Genomic DNA, 22,163 nt, shown 5'->3' with positions numbered 1-22,163 from the left:
TTGGGCGCAACCTCTTGTCAAATTTTCATTCATGAAATGAGCGATCAGCTGATCCGAAACGTCTCCTAATACTTATGACACACATGTGATACAAGAATCACTGTACAATTGCGCTTGAAATGAGTGCCATAGGGCACTGCATTGTTTTGATTTTGTATGGGATTTTGACGTTTCTTGGCCTTGTTGTTTACAAAATTTCTGTAAGAGTGAAAGAGAGGGAGAGAATTTCATGCAGTGCCCTATACTGAAAATTCTCTCAGTTCAAGTCAGTCTTGTTAGAATTTTCTTGACACTGCGTACCGTTGTACAGGAATCACACTCGTATCACATGTCTGTCTGGGGTATAAAATGGCTCATTAATAAAAAAAAAAAATTAAACATATTTACTTTCCGTGTATGAAGGCAGCCCTGCAGTAAACGATAAGCCTTGACGTTTTCGAAACAATATTTTCAGTTTTTGTTTTGTTCCCCGTTTGTTTGACCTTGAAACCTGTTTGTGCATCTTCCAGGACCAAAACCGGCTTCTGATGCGGCAAGGATACATTTTAAAATATTCATTAATTTATAAAGAAAAATGATCTTTTAGTTTCAAAGTAAGTCTATAAGCAATGGAATTAGTGAGGAAAAATATTATAGAATGCAATCAAGGAGCGGTCCGTGCCGTGCGATATAATGGTAAGCAAACATCTGAACATCTCATCAATCCATCGAACAACGCATTGACCTTGAATCTTATTCCAGTGGACGGCTCGTACTGCTTGTCGTGCGGTTCGGACAAAAAGATCAAGCTGTGGAACCCGTACTCGGGGTTGCTGCTCAAAACGTACGGTGGCCATGCCGGCGAGGTAATGGATGCGGCGGGCAGTTGCGACAGCGGCTTTATCGTGTCCGTTTCGGCGGACAAAAGTGTCATCTATTGGGACGTAACGACGGGTTTGCCGGTGAGGCGACTTCGAGGTCACGCCGGCACGGTCAAGTGCGTTAAGTTTAACGAGGATTCGTCGGTGGCGGTATCTGGATCGACGGATAATACCGTCATGTGTTGGGATGTCAGGACACGGAAGCTGGAGCCGATTCAGACGATGAGGGAGGCCAAGGATTGTGTCACCTCGCTGGTCGTGACGGAACATAAGATAATTGCTGCATCGTTGGACGGATCCATTCGGCAGTATGATCTGAGGGCCGGAGAGTTGACGTGTGACACCGTCGGGGTGCCGATCACGCACGTGGTTCAAACCACCGATGGACAGTGTTTGCTGGCGGCCTGTTTGGATGGCACGATACGACTGATCGACACAGACTCCGGAGAACTGCTGTCCGAGTATCGGGGTCACCAGACGGAAGACTACCACATCGAGTGTGCGGTTATCAAGAGCGATTCACAGATAATTTCTGGCTCGGCTGAAGGATGTGCAGTGATTTGGGATTTGGTGGAGGGCAGCGAGGTTCGCCGGATGTACATGGGCTCGGGAGGAGTGGTTCATTCGCTGGCGCCGCATCCGACCGGGAGCGACATAATGTTTGCCCGACGGCGCCACGTTGAACTGTGGGGAGTGCCTTCCGAGGAGGATGGGGACGAGGCTGAGGTGATTATGGAATAAACACTCTGTAGTATTTTAATTCTACTTGTTCAAATGATTTGAAGTCAATCCATTCACGTTAGTAGTATTTCAAAAGATAGTTTGCTTCTTCTTGATTACCTTCAAATCCTACGATAGCTAATCGGTTTCCCACATCCTGAATCTCACTTGGTACAGCTTCTTTGAGCCCATCTTGATGAGTTCAACTGCGATACCATTTCTACCCACCAGTTCGAACTACTAGTTAGGCCAGGACTACAAAAAAAAATAACGTCGACAATCATAGGCGCCAACTTGTGACGTAGTTGGGGGGGCGAAGCTCTCCAAAATTGGACAAAATTCAACTTTTTTCAGCTCAATGCGCTAGTTTTCACGTAAATATGCCTAAACTAGATGAACTGCGTCGAAATTTTACGAATTTGGTTAATTTTGAGAGGCCTCGCCCCCCCAACTACGTCACAAGTTGGCGCGTATGTCGACAATCGATTCTACTCCGTTCCGAATAAAGGTACTTTTGTTAGATCGACTGTTCTTCTACAGCAATAAAAGCAACTTTTAAGAAACTACGGAATTTCGGCATCAATGACAAGTGCAGCCAACATCCTAAGTAATTTTTCAGTTTATACTTACAACAAATTCGGATGAAAATAGTTACCTTTGGCTTCTTCACCTGCTTTCGCATCACACATGGGTCAGTTCAAATTGTCAGCAAGATTCCCCCTACTGAAGCCATCGCTCAGTACTCGTAGAAATAGTGCGCCAGCGGGTACCGAATGGTGAAGGCGAACACGGAACAAATCAGCTGGAACACGATCAGCAAACGATTCAGTCGATCTTCCCTAATCGGCCCGGTCAGCAGGATGGCGAAGTTTATGATCGTAAAGTTATTGCACGTCACCACTCCGTCCTCGCTCTCCTCGCAGCGGATCAGACGGGCGTGTTTAAACACCATGTAGCACAGCTTGCCCAGGATGTTCAGTTCGCTGACACGGAACTGGGTCTTGCTGTAGTTGAGCAGGTCCGATTTTGGGTCGTGTTTCGGTAGCCGGTGGCGAGGGCATGGGATAAACCGAAATAGCTGCGGTACCGAGTAGATGAAGTTGATGATTTGCGGGATGAAGAACAGAAGGACCGTTTTGCTGAAGTGTCCCAGGATACCGACCACAGCGAAGGTCATCCCGGAGAGGTAGTTGAACGTATCGCCGACGAACACCTGGGATGGATAACTGGAAAGAAATAGAACACATGGAATCATATGCTATTGCTATAGATAGTTTTCGGTTGGAAAAATATGTACAGTGTTTTTGAACTTCAACAAATCAAAGTACACTAAAACTCGTCAACAATTTATTCTTTCAGCACAAATTGAAAATATACTTGTTTGCTACAAGTTCTTTTAAACACGTTTGCCAATAAAATTTAAGGACACAAAATTATCGCAATCCAAATAAACCTTAAACAGTTGATTTTTTGATAGATTTTGCTCTGGAACACCCTAATATAGGTAATAATTTGGGTATTTTAAAATGGCATCATATTCTCTAATGTTCTGTGGTTATTTGCTTGACATCAATGCACAGTGGTCCACGAACCAGATTTACGAGGAAAGATGCATTCAACGCCTTCAAATGAGTTTTTAGGCAAATATGGTCTCCTACAAAGTGGTCCCTAATAATAAGGCCCTCTTTAAAATGTTAATGAAAATTAGGGTGGTCCATTTTTTCAAAGAAATTGGTAACCAAACTTTTTTTTTAAGAATAACTGTATCCAGCTTTTTACGCTAGCCTGCCATAATATTTGAATCACCCCCTTCTGACATTTCTTGCCGCCGCTATGGATTACTGCACGAATTTATACTGGCCTGCTTCCTCTCACGGGAAATTTGACGTTTGAGCGGTGTCGGCACCTCTCAAACGTCAAATTTCCCGTGAGAGTAAGCAGACCAACACAAATTCGTGCAGTGGACCATAATAACACTAGTTTACAAAATAAAATGAAAGTCGTGAACTTCTGTCAACGACCAAAATTTTTGAAGCACAATTTAACCACCGACGAACCGACGTGACAGTGGTGTTTCAAAAGTGTCCCCCCTAAATTTAACGGTCGACCAGCAAAGCGAGCGAACGCTTCTGTCAAATCAGCTCAGGCGCGAACCTTTTCATATATGAATACACGGGGGTTTGGAGTCATGCTATCAAAACAACGCGAACCGTTATACACGGTCAGAAAATTCACTCATTTTCGAGCTAAAGTGGGACAACTCAAAATTGAGTAAATTTTTTTTCCAGCGATAGCGCTGGCCCAAGTGCGAAAATCTCATCAGTTTAAGCCGTATAATATTCTTGATGATGCGAAGAATATTATACGGCTTAAACCAGTTGGATTTTTGCACTTGGGCCAGCGCTATCGCTGGAAATGCAATTTACTCATTTTTTGAGCTGTTCCAGTTTAGCTCAGTTTTGTGTGAATCTTACTCATTTTAGAGTAACATTTTCTTAGCGTGTAGAGGAGGCGGTAGTGTTCGGCTATTTTTCATCATGGCGTCGGGGACAACAAATTTGAATTTATTTGTTCTAGCTGTCACGTCGGTTCGTCGGTGATTTAACGCTGATTACGAAACTGACTTTCAAAAATTTTTAAGTAGAACAGTTTTTGAGTTTTAGCTCAATATCGAGTTTAACAACTTTTTAAAATATGTAATTTACTAAAATTCAAATATCTTGCGTTTCGTCCAACCAATTTTAAATATTTTTTCCATAAATTAAAAGCTGAATATAATACCATTCGATCATCTGAATGCAAATTTTGTGTCAGATTGATGAAATTCATGATATTATGCTTTTGGTCGAAATACGAAGTGACCGAACGTGCGAAAATTGATTTTTAACCTACTTAGAAATGTCGCAACTCAATTTGGATTAGTGCATATTGTTGCTCTTAATTAGCTTAATGATGCGCAACAGAAAAAATAGATTCAAATTTACTTCGCAGCTGCAACTTCGCATGTGCTTCTAGCGACGACTTCGATTTGGTGGTGCGACGATAATATTGGGGAGTTTTAGGGACAATCTTCTTACATTTTAGCAAAAAATTTTGAAGAAGTGTATTTTTTTCAATAAGAAAAAACTAACTACAAAATTCTTTCTCCACGTTTAGTTGACATATCATATGTAGGCGAGTTACAGTAAAAATTTCAGCTCAATCGAAGCATTGATTACGGAGAATGAGATGTTTGAAGTGAGCGACTTTGCTTAAAAATAGAACAAAAATCGATTTCAAATCATCAACCTTGTATGGAAAGTCGAAAAAAATTCCGCTCTACTGTAATTTTTTTCTTTCGCGTTTTCGAACTCAGGGCATGATTCTACACCAAAAATGGTCATCAGCTTACCGAGTTCAAAAATGCTGTAAACTAGTGTTATCGGTCCGGATATACTTCAACCACAGAGAACAGACGTTTATCTTCGCTTTCTGCCTTGTGTAAAACTTTGTAACGGTCATTTCGGAGTATGTGGTTATGCTCCCGTTGCGCGGCGCTAGCGTCCCATCACTTACATTGTTGTGTTGTCATTTTTGTTTCCAGTGCTCGCCGTTTTTGGCCGTTTGGCGCTCGTGTCGCTTTGGGGGCTAGTGTATTTTAACGATGAACACTGCCATCGTGGGGTCAAATCGACTTTATATGTGGGGCTGTCTCCGTTGGTGGCGTTGAGGTACACTTAAATCCTTTACACACGATTTCCACGTATTTTTGTTCGAGCTTAAATGTCTGTTCTCTGTGCTTCAACTTCTTCCTGGTTTGGCGCTTCGCCATAGCGTGGGAGTTTCGGAAAACGTCTATTTCTTCATCCTCCGATTGCTGTTTGAGGAATAATTTCAATAGGGTGCGGGCGCCGGTTTTGGCCAGTCTAAGGGAAATCATTTTTATAAAAAAAAACTAATAATCCAATGAAAACTACCAATGTGTTAAAGGTTTCGACACAGACAAACAGACGTAACACTTGCGAAATTTCCATCGACCACGCTTTCAACGATCATTTTAAATTTTTATGGTTGTGGATTTCACGACCAGAGGCGCGCGCATCGTTTTTCTATGCGTTTGACGTTTCACACTAGCGCCTTCTGTTGACGATATGGCACAACACAGTGATTCGTGCAACTTTTCCACCAGGTGATGGTAGTGTGAACTGAGCGATGGATTTCCATGAAAATCGTTGAAGCTGTTACGTCTGTTTGTCTGTGGTTTCGATCTATACTTTATTAGAAAAATGCAGAAATCAAGCTAATACTTGATTTTTCTATTAAAAGTGGCACTGGCCAAAATAGAAGCATTGCCGCAGTTTTGGCCATATTCTCAGCTTTGATTTCCATTTTGGCCAATCACGTGTATTTCTTATGGGAGTGGCCAAATTAGAAGCACCCTGGCCAAAATAGATATATGGGAGCTGATTTTTTAAGGAAAATTATTTTTGCTTCCAGGTTTTAATCAAAATGTATGGTTTTCTTAGCTGTAATCATCGTATTATATTAGAATCTACTAGTAAAAAATAAATTTATGCCGATTTAGATCGTAACAGGCTGAATACCGCACTATGGCCAACCCAGCCAACAAATTGATTCACATAACTCTGCTACAATTGTGCTAAGTGAACTCTTATCCGTCCAAAACACATTGTATAAGATGCACCAAATATGCTCTATTCGCACAAATTTGGAGGCCATATATGTACGTTTTCAGAAAACCACTTTGAGTTATACAACTTCGGACGAATGCATTTGGCATGTAATATAACTTCTTTTTATAACTTTGCTTTGCAATATATACGATTTCATTTTCACATCTTCAAATATAAAAAAGAAGATAACAAGCCTAGATGTTCCTACCTGCAGCTCGTTGATCAGATACCTGTGGTATATGAGATTTGGATGCAATAAGTAGAATGTGTTGAGCGTGTACATTCTAGCAGTGGTAGTTGAAAAGCCCTTTAAGTAATACTATCGTCTTAACTGCGTATGAATGAGACAGCATACGAAAATGGAAATATGACAAAAAGAGAGGAGTGAACGCTTTGCCGCTCAAGCTGCGAGTGGGCTTCTTCAGTTTGAGGATTAGTTTTGCGACAGCGAGTTGGTGCGCAGATAGTGTGCGCGTTTTGTGCTTTGGCGGGCATCGGCGGATTCGTTTACTACAATACCCTACCACTTTATCAATCACTGACTGTTGTTTAACGTGAAATTTAAAGCAAATATAAATCATTAGAAGGCTGGTGAGCATTCATCCACAAGTATACCCTAATTGTAATACCAACATGCCTCCCCAGACAACCAGGAATCGCATAAGAATGCACGCTGTACATCGTATGAAGTACTATTTTAAATCACTATCGCATATATGTACAGCGGACGGACAATGTTCGTCGCATATGATGCGATTTTTTGAACTTATTACGACGCATCAGATAAAGTCATATAAGAATACAAATCAACTTTTATTTGGTATGAGTACATCGTAGTAGATGCCATTCTGATGTTTTATTACGATGATCTTTACTCATTCGCAAAAACGTGCGAGTAAACCCGCAAAGCGTCAAATGAATTCGCATAATTGCGTACTGCGATGATTATACGACTTCGCTTGGTACTTTTCTTATTGTGTCTGTTTAAGGACAGACTTGTTAGAATCCCAAAATGGCCGCCACAATGGCCGACTTTGACACCTACTCACGATTTCGAGGGCACAAATCTCTTCGTAAACAAAACCAGCGCACCTGAGCTTCTTATTTTAAGCTTATTACAAGTGAGCAAGAACAGAATAATAAAATGCACTGTTGTTTGAAACTTGCTTCGTGCGATTTGTGCGTTTGAAGTTCTGATGCACTGTTGAAGCGGGATTTTATGACGTTTGTCCTTAACTCGCATTGGTGTACGGATGAAATCGCATAAAAGTACAAATAAATCCGTTAAAGTGTGCATACAAACTTGCATAAGCTAGAAGTGTTTATGTTGAAATAATTTTATATGTGATAACAATGAAGAGTTGCTGTTGGGCTGCGGATACAGGGCCAAAATGCTAAAAGAAAGTGAACAGCCGTAATTATGGTTACAAAGTCATCATTATTTGTTTTATTGGCTTAATAACCAACAATGGGAGGTGCCAGCCAAAGAGGTGTAGTGAAAACTGTGCGGGAAATGGTGCCTCGTCGTTTTTAACTCCAGATAGTCTGTCAAACACGCACAGCGCAGGTAAACAAAACGCATTCCAAATACTGAGGTGAGTTAGAATATCATGATAAAAAATCAGCTTGTTTCATAAGTAGTGTTTGGTGCTAAGTGTGAAGTGTGGCTCAACAATCGAAAGATCATTAGTTCGATATCGAGCTGACAAGAATTTTTTTTTCGAATATTATTAAGTCGCATAAAATGCTGAATTACGTCGCAATAGTGCTCACGGAACATCGTTTAAGATATCGCTTCAAGTCATATAGTGTTATTATTGTTCTGTCAATGTACGTACCTATAGCGCCTCCACTTTTGTACGCATAAGGTACTTTTACTGCATCTTATACGATGTAACTTTAACGCATAAAATTACGTATAACATGAACATAAACTTCATTATACGTGTAAATTGGTTGTCTGGGTCGAGTTTTGACGTCGGTGAAGGTAATGTAATCCTCCGGGAAAGGTCTCCTCCATCGGTCAAAATGTCGAAATGAACCATTAACTGCAGCACTTCCGAAGCTCGAGATCCGTCCTTGCCGAATAGTAGCCTAGCCTGCTGTCCCAACGGACATCGGACAAATTCGACAATCCTTCGTAACCTTTTGCGGGATCCGAATTCCATCAGCTAACCCGTTCGCGAGGTTTCTTATGTTTTCTCCGTTTAGGGGACCCATTTTTGTGCTACAGCTCCATGCTTCCAAATAATGTACAAATCAATGTAGTTCTCGGTTATCGGCACGCCTTGTCTAACTTGAATTGGTTATTTACATGGCTACCAGTCGCAACAACCTCGCCTTTGGTATTCAGCATGTTGCGCATCCTTGGTTCTGAATAATTTCACTGATCGACAAAAGGATTGCTGCTATAGATGGGCTCAGCTGAACGTCACTAACCGCAGCACCGTCCTTGTCCTTATGGCACGCCGGCCAAATCCTTGCCGTACCACTAGCGACGATCTCCATCGCCATTAGTTGCCTACTCATGATAATCAGATCTTGATAAAAATGACAATATTTCCTCCTCGGTTCCTCACGCAACAATCGTATTCCGTCGAAGTTAATCCGAATTTCCTTCAGAGAAGCATCAAGCTTCTGATTCCAGACTCGACTTGATTGCTTGAGTCCGTACAGAGCTTTATTCAGTTTGCAGACTAGCGTCTTGTTGCGACCACCGATGAAACACCACCTTCACTGGTTTGCACCGATCCATGTTGAACCGCTTCAGTACCGACTCGAAGTAGGCCTCCTGGTCCAATGTGATGGAGTCCTTGCTTCGACCATTCTGGATCCCAAAGCAATGTTGCGCTTGTCCCAGACCTTTTTTACGGAAGCAGCTAGATTGTTGATGCTTCAATTTGTTCTTCTAGGCTCCATCGTTACTAAAGATCATCAGATCGTAAACATATATATGGCAACGAACATTATCTTGCCTCTTCTGTTGCCGACGCACGGGTCGAATTGTGATGTAGTACCAGGCCGAAATGTCGCAAAGCCGCATCCAGTTTGTGCTACCAAACCCGGCTTGACTACTTCAAACCGTTACATTGCCTTGTTCAACTTGCACACCATCGTCTTCCGTTTTCCGTCTACGAAGCAGGGAGACTGCTCCATATAAATCTCTTCTTCGAAATCCCCTTGCAGAAAGGCCGTTATTGCTTCGATTTGGTCTATCAAGATGTAATGCTTTACAGCTAAGGCGCATGGGCGCAACTTTGAAGAGCAAACGGTCCTTGCGTCTTTGAGGGTTTCCGGCCGCATCACACTTCGTCTTGTACACCCATATGTACTTTATCGCCTTCCAGCCCTTCGAAGCGGGGTGAAGGTGGACAACAACACCACCAGCGCGTCGAATCGCCGGTTATGGGGTGACACCAGAATTTTCCAGCGCCATAATCATGGGACGGTATTCGTCCGGAAGACCGGTCAACTGGATCATGCCAACCCACAAATCCGGTATCTTGAATCTGAATCCGTTCAGTTGATTCACCGTACACTGAGGCGATTTTCCGTATACTTTTTATGTTTCAAACTACATAATTTTTTGCAATTTGAATTCACTTATAAAACATAAAGGAGCCAAACATACTTTTTATAATCATCAGCAGCTATAAAATTTATGTTTGAAATCTTATAAAATTTATTTACCCTGATCAATAAAATTTATGTGTGAGGCTTATGTTATTCTGTTATTCTGTTATAATCAACGCACCCCCGGGCCGTGGCCAATCTGCGTTGTTTCGCTGGGCGATACGTCTACCAGTAGACTTGTATCTGCCCTATGCTAAACCGATTAGCATATCAAGTCCTTTCCACTGATGAGTAGGCTCGAATGTCCCGCCCCTCCCTATGACCCATAGGGGGAAATAAGGAGTTTCCAGTTTCAAGTATTGTATTGATTATGGCACCAACTCTTTCTATTCCTTGGGAAAAAAAAATCACTCGACTTGAATTATCAGACTACTATTAATAATGACCATATTTAAGATACAAGTTTGCATACACAATTGTAAATGCAGTGTTAGATACTTTAAAGTGAATTGAAAAATTGAAAAAAAGATAAATTGTAAACTATTCCGCGGCGACACGAATGCTTCAATAGTGTCATAAATAAACGCGCAAACAAACAAATAATTGATATTGAAGTATGCATATTGCATTATCTATTAGCAAAGTCGTAGAAAGAGTTGGGCGCCTGATTATAAAATTGTTGTACTTATCTTGTGTGTTTGACAAGTCCCGTTTGTGTTGGCCATTGGGACACTTCTTGCTTCAAAACGGTCGTTTCTGGAATGGAAAGAGAATAATTGGCCGCACAACTCCGCAAATGGGCGGCCCGCACATATTAGTATAATGTTGCAATGATTGAAAATAGTAGAGTATAATTGTTAATCTATATGAACACTGCTACTAGTTCAGATTTCTCACCCTCCACGATTCTCTAGATACTGTTATAGCGTGTTTGTTGTAAATTTGTTGATAAGTGAAGCCTCCAATAATTCACGAATTCAATGTAGCGAAGATCTTGAGCGGATAGCATTCATTGATAATGATAGTGATTATTTTAATATAATATGGCTTAACAAACTAACTATTCAATTATTTTAAATCGGATTCGTCAATAAAATTATTGTTCATAACATAATTAACCATGCGAATATCTAACTACACAAACTAAAAAGTGTTATTATATTTTACCAATGATTTCATCCTAATCTTGACCCTAACATAGTTATGCGCTTAGTTGGACAATGACCAAATATAGTGTTGTTTCGACAATAGTCACATACTATGCCCTACGACATTGACGATTCTATTGTCTATGGCTCACCTATTTAGCGCCACCCAGCAGGGACTTGGTCTGGTACCCAATTCAGTATATCCGCTCCACGTAATGTACCGTGCCTCTTTCGATTTGTGATATATTACGCGGAACATTACTCTCTTCATTCGGATAGCGGCTATGTAACCCATTGGATTAAAAACCTCCATCAAACATGAAGCGATTAATTGGAGACTGAAGACTCTATACCAAATTTGGCTCAGAGACAGGTAATCAGTGAAGTCAGTTTTTCTCGTTTGTCAGAGACGATTGATACGTATTAAGACAAACTTTCCACTGCATCTGCCAGCAATAATCGGTGATCGATCAACATTTCGAGTACCTACCCCAATTTACACAAGAATGCCAAGGATCACCGCTCATGCTTTACAATACAGTTGGAAAAACTAGAGCAACACCTGGCCACAATGATGCATAAAGCACTAAAGCGGACCGGAAGTGTCGGTGAGCCAGCCCCACCAATAAAATTTATGTGTGAGGCTTATGACTTCTATATTATAATTTCTCATAAAAATCATGTAACGATTCTTAATAAAAATTATATTTCATTTTATAAAAATTGGCTTTTGATTGTTTTGTTCATAAAATTGTCATATTTTATTTCCAATTTATTTCTCGAAATACGCACATTTCTCTATTTGTAATCAACTCTTCGGCGGAGGCCAGCCGAAATTTTTAGTCCGGGAGTTTACGAGAGCTTGTTTCCATGGCGGAAGCAGCGGCGCACGCCAGCACGTCGGTCCACGATCCACTTGAGCTCCTTTTCCATCCATTTCAGCGTCACGATCCAGCACTTGGGCGGGTCCCCACCGACCTGTTCGTTCCGTTCACCTTCTCGCGCTGGATAGCTTCTTACGGTGCACCTTACGACTCGCACTTTATCATTCTTGCGGACCGGACAGTGTAATTTTCTTTAGCTTCTTGGATAGGGGCATCAGCTTCCTGTGGATGAGTGTCCAAAGTCGGATCCTGCCAGTCGTTTCCCGGCCACCGGAGCCCATTGCGCTGACCAAATCCATAGGATTTCGCTGGAGGGTGCAGATGAAAACTTCTGTTGTTGCTTCGGTGGCTTTGTGGCGCGGAAGCTTCCGGTCAATTTTGAACGACCCTAAAATAAACCGCAGTAAAACAATATATTTTTCATTAATATGCAAGCGAGGACGCAAGCTTACCTTTACAATTCCACAGCTGAATCGATGAAAAGACAAAGATTTTCTTTCGGAAGTCTAATGATGACGCCCATCTTGGCCGTCTTGATGGCGGTTGGAAACTGACTCGCCAAACTTAAAAAGTATATGTGGTCCCATATATTTTTTTACTATAGCAGAGAAATTATATCTGTTATGTTTGACCAAATATAAATGTGATTGACAGGGTACATAAGCCTCATGAGTTACCTCATAAAAGCTAAACAGGTTTCAATGACAATTATATCCACACAATTAAAAATAACGACGGCAATGTCTTATAAATTACATAAAAAGTAGCCTTATAATGTTTAAGTTTGGAATTTTCTCAGTGTAGAGATATCCTGGTTCACGTACCCGTTCATTGAGCCGCACGATTCCAGATCCGACTTGATGAGCTTGTGGAGCAAACCGATTTTCCGGGACAGTCCTTTGTCTTCAAACGCCGTTTCCAATTTGTGCCACGCGGCGTGGGCCGATTCCCCGTCTGAAGAAGTGATTTATTTAGCAAAATGTCATCTTTAACTAGAAATATCAAGGCTTGCCATGATTGACTTCAACATTTCCAAACGCACATGGATTTGTCAACAGATCGGCGAGTACCTCTTCTGACAGGCAGACGATACTGCAAATCAATAGCGCCAGTCACACGATGCATATATTGATCAATAGTTGCCCGTTTTATGGAAACATTGAATGTATGATATTGTTCAAAAATAGATTGATATCAATCATTCAACTTTTCCCCTATCTTCCGTTTGATCAACCACGCAGCAATATTTCCCCTCCGTAGCGCATTTTACTTCAATTTTCTCTACAATATTTCCCCACCTTCAAAAAATTTACATCAATCCTCTCGAAGATTGTTCAAACCATGGGTCAAATTATTCCATGGATCAATTGATTGGTTCAATATTTCCCCTCCAGATCAACCTATCATCCTTTCAATGCAGCAGCGCGTGATCGAGAGCATCATCATTGCAGAGCATTCTGCCGTGTTGCCATATATATTTTTTTAATTTAAATAAACAACTATTGAAATGTATGATACAAAAATACATACAAAAAAGAAACTAAATTCAGATGTAATAAATCATCGAACAAAACAAACAATTTATGCAGAAGTATATTTTTCCCAAGATTTTTTATTTAAATGTGATGAATCCAACGATTACAATGCATTAGTGGTAATAAACAGTTCACAGTTTTTTTTGTGTAATCTTATAACTCGGTTGGTGTGTCACCGAACTTTGCTAAAAAAATACTGGTGCACTGGCGGTCTCTAACACCAGTTAATTAATAATTCGTGTAGCGGACCTGGTGTGATGGTTAAATCACGTGATTATCACGCCGTGGACCTGGGATCGAATCCCACTCCCGACAAATTTGCAAAGTGTGAGTTCTTCCTTCGGAGGGGAAATAAAGCGTGGGTCCCGAAATGAACTAGCCTAGGGCAAGAATCTCGTTAATACTGATAAAAAAATAATTAATAACTTGCACATTATGGTGGCTTACTTGCGTTGCCTATAAATAAGAAATACCCCTTCTGACAAATAACACCCTTCAGTAGTAATTTTGTGTAATGTCGAAATATAAAGGTAATTCAGCAAGACGGCGCTGAAGGTGTTTCGATTCCCATCCCATGGGCTGTCCAAAAAGTTTTCGTAATAAAAAAATATGACATAGGGTATTGGTTCCCTTCTTAAGCATGTGGCTCCCATTTTCATCCTACGAAAAACAAAGAATTGAAGCGCTGTTTGTTTTGTTTCTTTTTTTTTGTATTTTTTGTTAGAAGTGAGCACCCATGATAACAAAAAGAACGGAATTAATCGGTGCCGTAATCGCTTGTTTTCGAATAGGATGAATATGGGAGCGTGAGATTAATGATGGAACACATACCCTATGTTAGAATATGTAAAAATGGTAAAGCTTAGAAGAAGAAATAATGTAAATAGAAAATTTATTAAAAACAACATAAATACAAAATTTACAGAAATGCATTGTATACATTATCTTCCGCATTATTGGCATTGGGATCGGTACACTGAAATAAATTTTGTTGTCGTTTCCACCGAATCCATGGTGAAATAAAGAACTGTACCAACAATTTTCAACCGAATGCAAAATTCTGTTAATTGTACTGAAACATTGTCAATATTACCATGCGTGAAGTACCATTGACTAAAAACATTCTTGATGTTACTATTTTGACATTGTATTTTTGATCATGTTTATCTAAGACGCGCAACATTCAAGTCTACATGGTCGAAATTACAATGCCCAAATAGTAGAACCAAGAATGTTTTTAGTCAACAGTAATACACGTATGGTAATATTGACAATGTTTCAGTACAATTAACAGAATTTTGCATTCGGTTGAAAATTGTTGGTACAGTTCTTAATTCTACCATGGATTCGGTGGAAACACAACAAAATTTATTTCAGTGTAGGAATGAAAATCAACCGCGCACTCACCGACGACGCATTGATTCAATAAAAGGCTTGTGCACGTATGATAAGCATGCACGGACACTTGTTTTTTTCTCTCTTCATGCATTAACTTCTCCCATACTGCCGAGAGATTTTCTCTCTGCTCGAACCTCGGCTAGCTCTATCTCTCTGGAAAGGGGTAATGTCGAAGATATTAGATTGATACTTGGTTTGATCCTCGTGATTTCATCAATAATCCTTGAGAAAATAATTGATGGAATGGTGGAATAAAGGAAACAAAAAAGCGCTGCCAAATAAACATTTTCAAGCTCAAGTAAGTTGCGCATCGTAAATTTTCATTAGGTTATTTAGGAATAATGTTTAGTATTTAACATTGGTTTATCATGTTCTATTATTTTATTTCCACTAATGCATATGCGGTTTTCTAGTGCCTTTAGTATAAAATGCTAGAACTATATAGGGAAACTCAGTATGTTTTTGACAGATTTGTTCTCTTCGTGTTATCTAAAGTCTGATAAACCTCAAGTTGGCGTCACATCTTTGCCAATGATACTGTTTCAAGCTATTCGGACGACAAAAACCCCTTATGGCAAAGAGAGAAAAACTGCCAAAAATTCCCAAAGTCACTCTCAGGACATATAATTTAATTATCGTTCAGGAATCATCCTATAGAGAAACCTGTTTTATTAATAACGGATAAAGCAAACATTTTCAATTATAGACGAAACAAACAAATCAATATGGCAATTACCTCTTATCAGCCTTTGTTTTCCAAACCTATACTGCTATACATATTTACTAAGACATTAGCAAAAATCAAAACTTGTTCTAACCTAACTGTTAATACTGTTTAAGCTCCATTTTGTATGAAATATTTTGATTCAACGATAGAAGTTCATAACTTGTGTTAGTAATTAAAAAACATTAACCTTCTCAAGACATTAGGAAAAATAGCATGATAAATTCGTAAATAGATCCACTATTTAACAATTCATCATGCTAATCGGAGAGATTGGGTTCAATAGATAAGAGTTTATGAATGCTTACAAAAAAAATCGAATATGGCGTAGTAAATGACCAAAACTATCAAAAAATTATTTTTTCATAATTATTAATGGAATTGAATACGCAAGCGAAGTATCGAAATTTGCATTTTTCAAATGATCAAGTCTTTATTATATTTACAAAGCAAAAACGTGACTTTATTTCTAGAACTTTGCTTTCAAAGCATTCCATAAAATTCAATTATACTGGCCACCATGAACGCCGTGAACCAAGAGCTGAACGTTGGTGAATTGCTATCTCTTCCTCACTGATGGAATGGTCTTCGCTTAATCTGCTGACTCTTTTGCCCTGCTGGATAGATCGAATCAAACAACTCGAGGGGAAAGTTTGACGAACTTGGATGATCTTGATGGTTTGGTCAAACTGGATGATAGTGGTGGTTGGATCGGTTAGATCAATCTTTCGGAGGGGAAATATTGAGGATATGACCACCAACCTCAATCCTCGCTTTTGCAGGTTGGTCAGTATTTATATCAAGATTCAACATTATCATCCATGTTCTCCTCAATAAAAATGCATGCAATACATTTAGCAATATTTCCATCAAATTGTGTTTCTTGATGAAGTTGAAGGAAAGATTGAACCTCTTGGTTGAATCAACTTATTGATAAGTGTAAATGGCACTAATTTGATGTTGTTGATGTAGATCACGAACGAAGTAAAACCGTAAAACTATAGTTTCAAAGTGATTCGTCTTGCGCTCCATATGAGCCTCTGTACGAATTTGCCCTGTCCTGCTCACTCCCACAGAAAATTTGAAAACACCGCGCACAGTAAAAGTCACATTTGACTTTTACTGTGCGAACTGTTTTCAAATTTTCTGTGGGAGTGAGCAGTATGCCAGATTCGTGCAGAGGCTCATGGTCGCTTTTCATCAATTTTGCAATTCTGATTTCGGGTTACTACGGTTATTGCGGAGATTCCACCTGTTTAGACTCCTGCGCGAAAATTAGTTGCGTGGATTTTTCTTGCGAGGGCCCACAGATATAAAACCAGACCGCGTCCTGGTGAATATTTTACGCTGTGTTGTTAGGTACACATTTGGTGATAGTTTTGCATTGTAAACAAACATTTATAACGCACCTACGTGTGGTAACTAACACAAGTTTGGGGGTTTGAGAATTAGAGTGTAATTGGTCAATAAAGAGTTAAGAACAGCTATCTGATGGGAGTTATTGTTAAAGCATTAATATGGAAGAAATACCAGGATATCACATTGGCGATCCTGCCAAATCGGATGTTCGGTTCAGCGACGTTTCGCTTGGGAGGATTTTATCAGGTGAGTTGGATTTACATATTGAATAATATTGAAAAACAAAAAGCTGCAGCATGGTAAAAAAAAAAAGTTCACTAAGAAGAAGACATCCGCAATGATGACTTCCGGTTGCCAGATAGACGGATTGTGCTTGAACTAAGTTTGCAAAAAAAAAAAACAATAATGCTTGCGCTGAGTTAAGCTCAAAGCCAAGTAAAAAAAAAAAAAAAAAACTTGCGCTGAGTTAAGCTCAAAGCCAGGTTAAAAAAAAAAAATTGCGCTGAGTTGAGCTCAAAGCCAATATGACAAAAACAAATTCCTTGTACTGGGTTTAGCCCTAAGTCGAGTGAGAGTGAAATGTGTTGAGTGGGATGCAAAGTCAAAAAAAAAAAACACGATCTTGCGCTGAGTTTAGCTCAAAGCCAAGTTAAAACAAGCAAATAAAAAAAAAAAAAGATAAATCTTGCGCTGAGTAAAGCTCAAAGCCAAGTATATAAAAAAGCGAAATTATGAAACTGAGCAAGATATGCGCTGAGTATAGCTCAAAGCCAAGTAAACCATTTCTAGAAACAATCAACGAACGTACTAGCTAATTGAAAACAGAAAAATAAATAAATAAAGCTAATTGTTAAGCAATAAGTTGAGTAGAGCTCCAACATAAAAAAATAATAATAAATAAAATAATAATAACGATAATAATAATTGATTATTTTGCATGCATACCGGCAACACTGGTTATGTTGACAATGCAGATAAGGGACAAGTGAAAATGAAACCAGCGCCAATGCGTGAACGAAAACAAAAAGAGAAAAGGAAGGTAGATTTATGTCGCTAAATAGAAACAACAGAGTGAAAGACACAGCGATATTTTGCATTGAGTTTCGGTTGGCAGTCGGTAATGCCACATCATTTTCAAGGAAAAAAAAAATAACGGCACAAGTGTTCACATAGGCAGCGAAGAAGTTGTGATTTTTTTTTTTGCTGGATTTTTGCGGTGGGATAGTTTTTCCTTGAGTTTTTCAAGGTAATGTGATTTATCTACATGTCTGGTAGTTTAACCATCATCTATAAAAGCCAGCTTTTCATTTGCAGAAATGAGTGGTCCGTGGCAGGTGACCGAAATTTCGTCAAGCGATGACTCTGGTGACGAGACTAGCGTCATTCCGTCGAAGAGACCGAAATATGATGCCAGGGTGGAAAATGCAGCGGAGTCATCATCGGAGAAGAAGGAAAAAACGAAGACCGAATGGCTATCCGGCTCATGGCCACTGAAGCCGTTCGACGGATCGCTCCCTACAAACAAAAGAAAGGCGGAATGGGTGAGATACCGTGATCAGTTCGAGCGCATTGTCTCGTGTAAGGCGCCTGTAAGTGGAGCCACGAAATTGACTGGATTGAAAATTTTCGCTGGCGATTACTTGCTAAGCATAATCGAGATGCAGGAAAAGACGGTTACGGATGCGTCGGCCTGTATTTATGCAGCTACGATTTCGGCTCTTGATAAGTTCTTCAGTCAAACATGCGATGCAGCTAAAGAGCGCATGAAGTTCAGAGATATGCGTATGAAAGCCGTGGAAACGTTTTCAGATTTTGTTGTACGATTGGAGAACCAAGCTCGATTCTGCGATTTCAGCCGTGAGCAAAGAGAGGAGGAATTTGTACAGGCGCTCCTTCGACGATCTGTCCCTAGTATTTCCGGAAAGCTGTACGAGATGTCGGACTTCCTTGGAAATGATTTGGAGCGTATTATCAATCACGGAAAACACCTGGATTACATAAGGGCAGAAGCGGAAGAAGCGAGGACACCATTCGACGAGGGACCGCAAAGCAATGTGCCGGAGCGTGATTCATATGCCGCTGACGTCAAAACCGTCAATGCAATTCAGAAATGGAAACAGGTCTCGCGGAAGGATGAGTATGACCGTCGTAAGCACGTCGACCGGCGAAGCGATACAGGTGATTCCGATAGGCGTAAACGTACTTGGGATTCCAGGCAATTAAACCGGAGTTGCCAGAAGTGTGGCAAAGTCCATGGCCCGAGAGAATGCAAAGCTTTTCGTGCGAAGTGTTATAACTGCGGCAAATTGAATCATTTCGCGGAGTTTTGTTTTTCCTCGAGGCAGGGAACAACAAATGCGCGACGTCATCGAAACTCGGGCACCAGTGACGATTTTAAAACCGAAGCTGGAATTATTAATCAGGTAGACACCGTTTGAGTTTTTTTTTGGTAATAAATCACGAACATGTTTGTCTATAATATCACTAAAAAAAATGAAAACATGTAGAGATGGGTTCGCTCGTTGGTGACTTGCTACCCAAATGAAACTCGCATGGGAGGTATGTACAGCAGAGTCTGTTGGGCAGATAGGTTAAAATGATTGTACTTGTAATAAATTGAATTGGATTGCGTTACAAGATAACAATAATAAAGCTCCTTGTTACCACAAAAACTGGCATTTGCAGTTTTTCCAATACGCAATTGAGGTTATTTCATGTTTTTAATGATTGGAAAAATCCAGCTAATGCTCATTTATTTCATGTTATTTCTTTAGCAGAAGTACGCACTGTAAATTTAAGTGCATATGCATTGAGTTGCAAAATATCATTAAAGTAACAGTCTAATTAGAAAACAAACTTTTGTTTGTGTTTTTGATATCCTACACATGCTTACGATGGAATTCAACATAACATTGAATAAGAAGTTTACATGGTAAGGCAACATGGGTAATCAAATATACCAGCAGTTTGTTGGCCTAACCAGCGAATGTGACTAGCGAATCGGGCACAGTCTTAAACCAACTAGCGAATTCCAGCTGTAAGAAGATTCACAAAAGGTTCATTTCAACTTTTGTTTCCATACTCGTCGTTTTCAGCTGATCACAGGGGAGACAAAGACTATGTCAGGACTAGATGATCAAAGATTTGTCTACTGTACCATTGGGACCCAGCGCATCAAGTTCTTAGTGGACTCAGGTGCCACTGTTAATACAGTTACATGCGATGACTGGAACCTAATCAGACAGAATTGCCGAACAGTGATACAGGACATCGTGGTGCATCCAGAAGAGATTCTCAAAAGTTATGCGAATCACAATCCCTTGGAAGTGGAATGTTCATTTTGTGCGTATGTTGGTGTTTTGAATAGTGTTCAACCGACGCACAAGGCAAAATTTTTTGTCGTGAAGGGTACGCAGTTATCGCTTCTAGGATATGAATCGGCGGTATCCCTAAACCTTATACGCATAGGACACGACTTGAGCAAACAAAGGTAGGATCTTTATTTATTTAGCGCATGTAGTTTAAACCAGAATAGAAAAAGACATTTTTTTTCCTCTGTGTGATAGGATGATAAATTCGATCGACCTACATGATACTGCTTCAGGCGCTCCAACAGAGTTTCCAAAAATCCCTGGAGCGGGTGTGCGATTCAGGATTGATGAATCCGTTACGCCCAAACAGATCATACGATACAGTATCCCAAAAGCTTTTGAGACAGCAACGAATTTACGGATGAGATCGATGGAAATGAACGGGATCATAGAAAGGGCTGATAAAGAACATGATGTTATTTCATATGTTTCCCCACTGGTGCTTGTTCCAAAGGGAAATAATGATTTCCGAATTGTGGTGGACTATCGAGAAGTTAATAAGGCGATCATACGTGAACCTTATCCGATGCCGTCTCTTGAAAAGATCTGGGCAGATATTCCATGTGGGAAAGGTACGTTGTTCTTCACTAAGCTTGATCTAAAAGATGCGTATTTCCATGTAGAGCTCCAGGAAGACGTGCGTCATTATACCACATTCATGACCGCAAATGGCCTGATGCGGTTCAAGCGGCTACCGTTCGGGCTTTCCTGTGCCCCAGAGTTATTCCAGCGCGTAATGGAGCGGCTGTTGATCGGCTGCAAGAATATCATCGTCTATCTTGATGATATATTAATCTTTGCGCTAACTATGGAGGAACTGGAAATACTCGTTGCAAAAGTCAAAGAGATTTTGAAGAGCAACAATCTGACCATCAATGAAAACAAGTCTGTGTATAATCAAACATCCGTGGAATTTTTGGGTTTCGATATCGATGGATCTGGAATACTGCCGATGAACAACAAAATATCAGACATCAAGGGTTTCAAGCGCCCTAAAGACACCTCTGAACTGCGTAGCTTCTTGGGAATGCTAACATTCATAAGCCCGTTCATTTTGAATTTTTCCCACAAAACCAAACCGTTACGCGATCTGTTGAAGTCCAAGTGTAGATTCGAATGGAGTGAAGCACACCAGACGGCTTTTGAGGATCTGAAAAGTGCAGCTGAGACCGACCTGATCAAGAGGGGTTATTTCGATGAAAAGGACAAGACGATACTCTACACCGACGCGTCTCCATGGGGCCTTGGAGCCGTCCTCGTCCAAGAGAATAATTCCGGGGAACACCGAATAATCGCGTGCGCATCTAAGAGTTTGACCAGTGCCGAATGTCGATATCCTCAACTGCATCGGGAAGCGTTGGCCATCGTATGGGCGATGGAACGATTCGTTTACTATCTTCTGGGTCGCCATTTTGTCCTACGTTCTGACAGTGAGGCCCTGATGTTCATGATGGAGGGTAAGAACCGGAAAGATGTCGGAAAAAGGATAATGTCTAGAGCGGAAGGTTGGTTACTGCGGACTGATCATTTCTGGTTCGATTTTGAGCATGTGGCAGGTATTAGTAATATAGCTGACGCCGCTTCAAGAATTGCAGTTCGTCGAGATGATCCACATTTTGGAAAGGAGAAGGAATCACATGAATTGTGCTGCGTTATTGCAAATCCAGATACCCTAAGTAGTCAACTTTTGGCTTTGACTAACAAGCAGGTTGGTGATGAAACGACCAAGGACAAAGAGCTGCAAGCTGTGGTATCATGCATAGGCAAAAGTGAGCGATGGCCGGTGGAGATTTCGAAGTATCAGGCGTTCCAGAGCAACTTGTACACTCAAGGAGATATTGTGATGAAAGACGAAAAAATGGTTCTTCCAGCGAAACTTCGAGAAAGAGCGCTGCGTTTGGCTCACCGAAGTCACCCC

At 40.4% G+C, this 22,163-nt stretch overlaps 3 protein-coding genes across 3 annotated transcripts in view; 2 read left to right on the top strand and 1 right to left on the bottom strand.

Moving 5' to 3' along the window:
• Positions 1–467: 467 nt before the first annotated feature.
• Positions 468–1,620, top strand: LOC115264813 (WD repeat domain-containing protein 83-like). Its single transcript, XM_029868809.2, has 2 exons — positions 468–675; positions 742–1,620. Exons 1-2 carry the CDS (start codon positions 609–611, stop codon positions 1,599–1,601), a joined length of 927 nt encoding a protein of 308 aa, XP_029724669.2. The 5' UTR covers positions 468–608; the 3' UTR covers positions 1,602–1,620.
• Positions 1,621–2,181: 561 nt separating this feature from the next.
• LOC109428884 (UDP-N-acetylglucosamine--dolichyl-phosphate N-acetylglucosaminephosphotransferase) overlaps positions 2,182–22,163 on the bottom strand; it is a 48,555-nt gene continuing 28,573 nt past the window's right edge. Inside the window, exon 4 of the mRNA XM_029868808.2 lies at positions 2,182–2,806. Coding sequence (XP_029724668.1) covers positions 2,317–2,806 — 490 coding nt within the window. The 3' untranslated portion in view covers positions 2,182–2,316. The remainder of the gene's footprint in view (positions 2,807–22,163) is intronic.
• On the top strand, positions 16,754–20,368 carry LOC134287757 (uncharacterized). The gene is made up of 3 exons (XM_062850584.1): positions 16,754–18,120; positions 18,189–19,297; positions 19,970–20,368. Exons 2-3 carry the CDS (start codon positions 18,191–18,193, stop codon positions 20,366–20,368), a joined length of 1,506 nt encoding a protein of 501 aa, XP_062706568.1. The 5' UTR covers positions 16,754–18,120; positions 18,189–18,190.

The sequence above is a fragment of the Aedes albopictus genome, chromosome 2, assembly GCF_035046485.1.
Source record: "Aedes albopictus strain Foshan chromosome 2, AalbF5, whole genome shotgun sequence".
NCBI lineage: Eukaryota > Metazoa > Arthropoda > Insecta > Diptera > Culicidae > Aedes > Aedes albopictus.
Note: the sequence above shows the minus strand (reverse complement) of the source record. Positions and strands in the feature narration are given on the sequence as shown.

What these genes read in the sequence shown, in the direction of transcription:
- LOC134287757 (XM_062850584.1), top strand. Translation starts at nt 18,191, where the DNA reads ATGAGTGGTCCGTGGCAGGTGACCGAAATTTCGTCAAGCGATGACTCT. An exon ending in AAGCTGGAATTATTAATCAG is followed by an intron (nt 19,298 to 19,969) that starts GTAGACACCGTT and finishes CGTCGTTTTCAG; the next exon opens with CTGATCACAGGGGAGACAAA.
- LOC115264813 (XM_029868809.2), top strand. Translation starts at nt 609, where the DNA reads ATGGAATTAGTGAGGAAAAATATTATAGAATGCAATCAAGGAGCGGTC. An exon ending in CCGTGCCGTGCGATATAATG is followed by an intron (nt 676 to 741) that starts GTAAGCAAACAT and finishes ATCTTATTCCAG; the next exon opens with TGGACGGCTCGTACTGCTTG.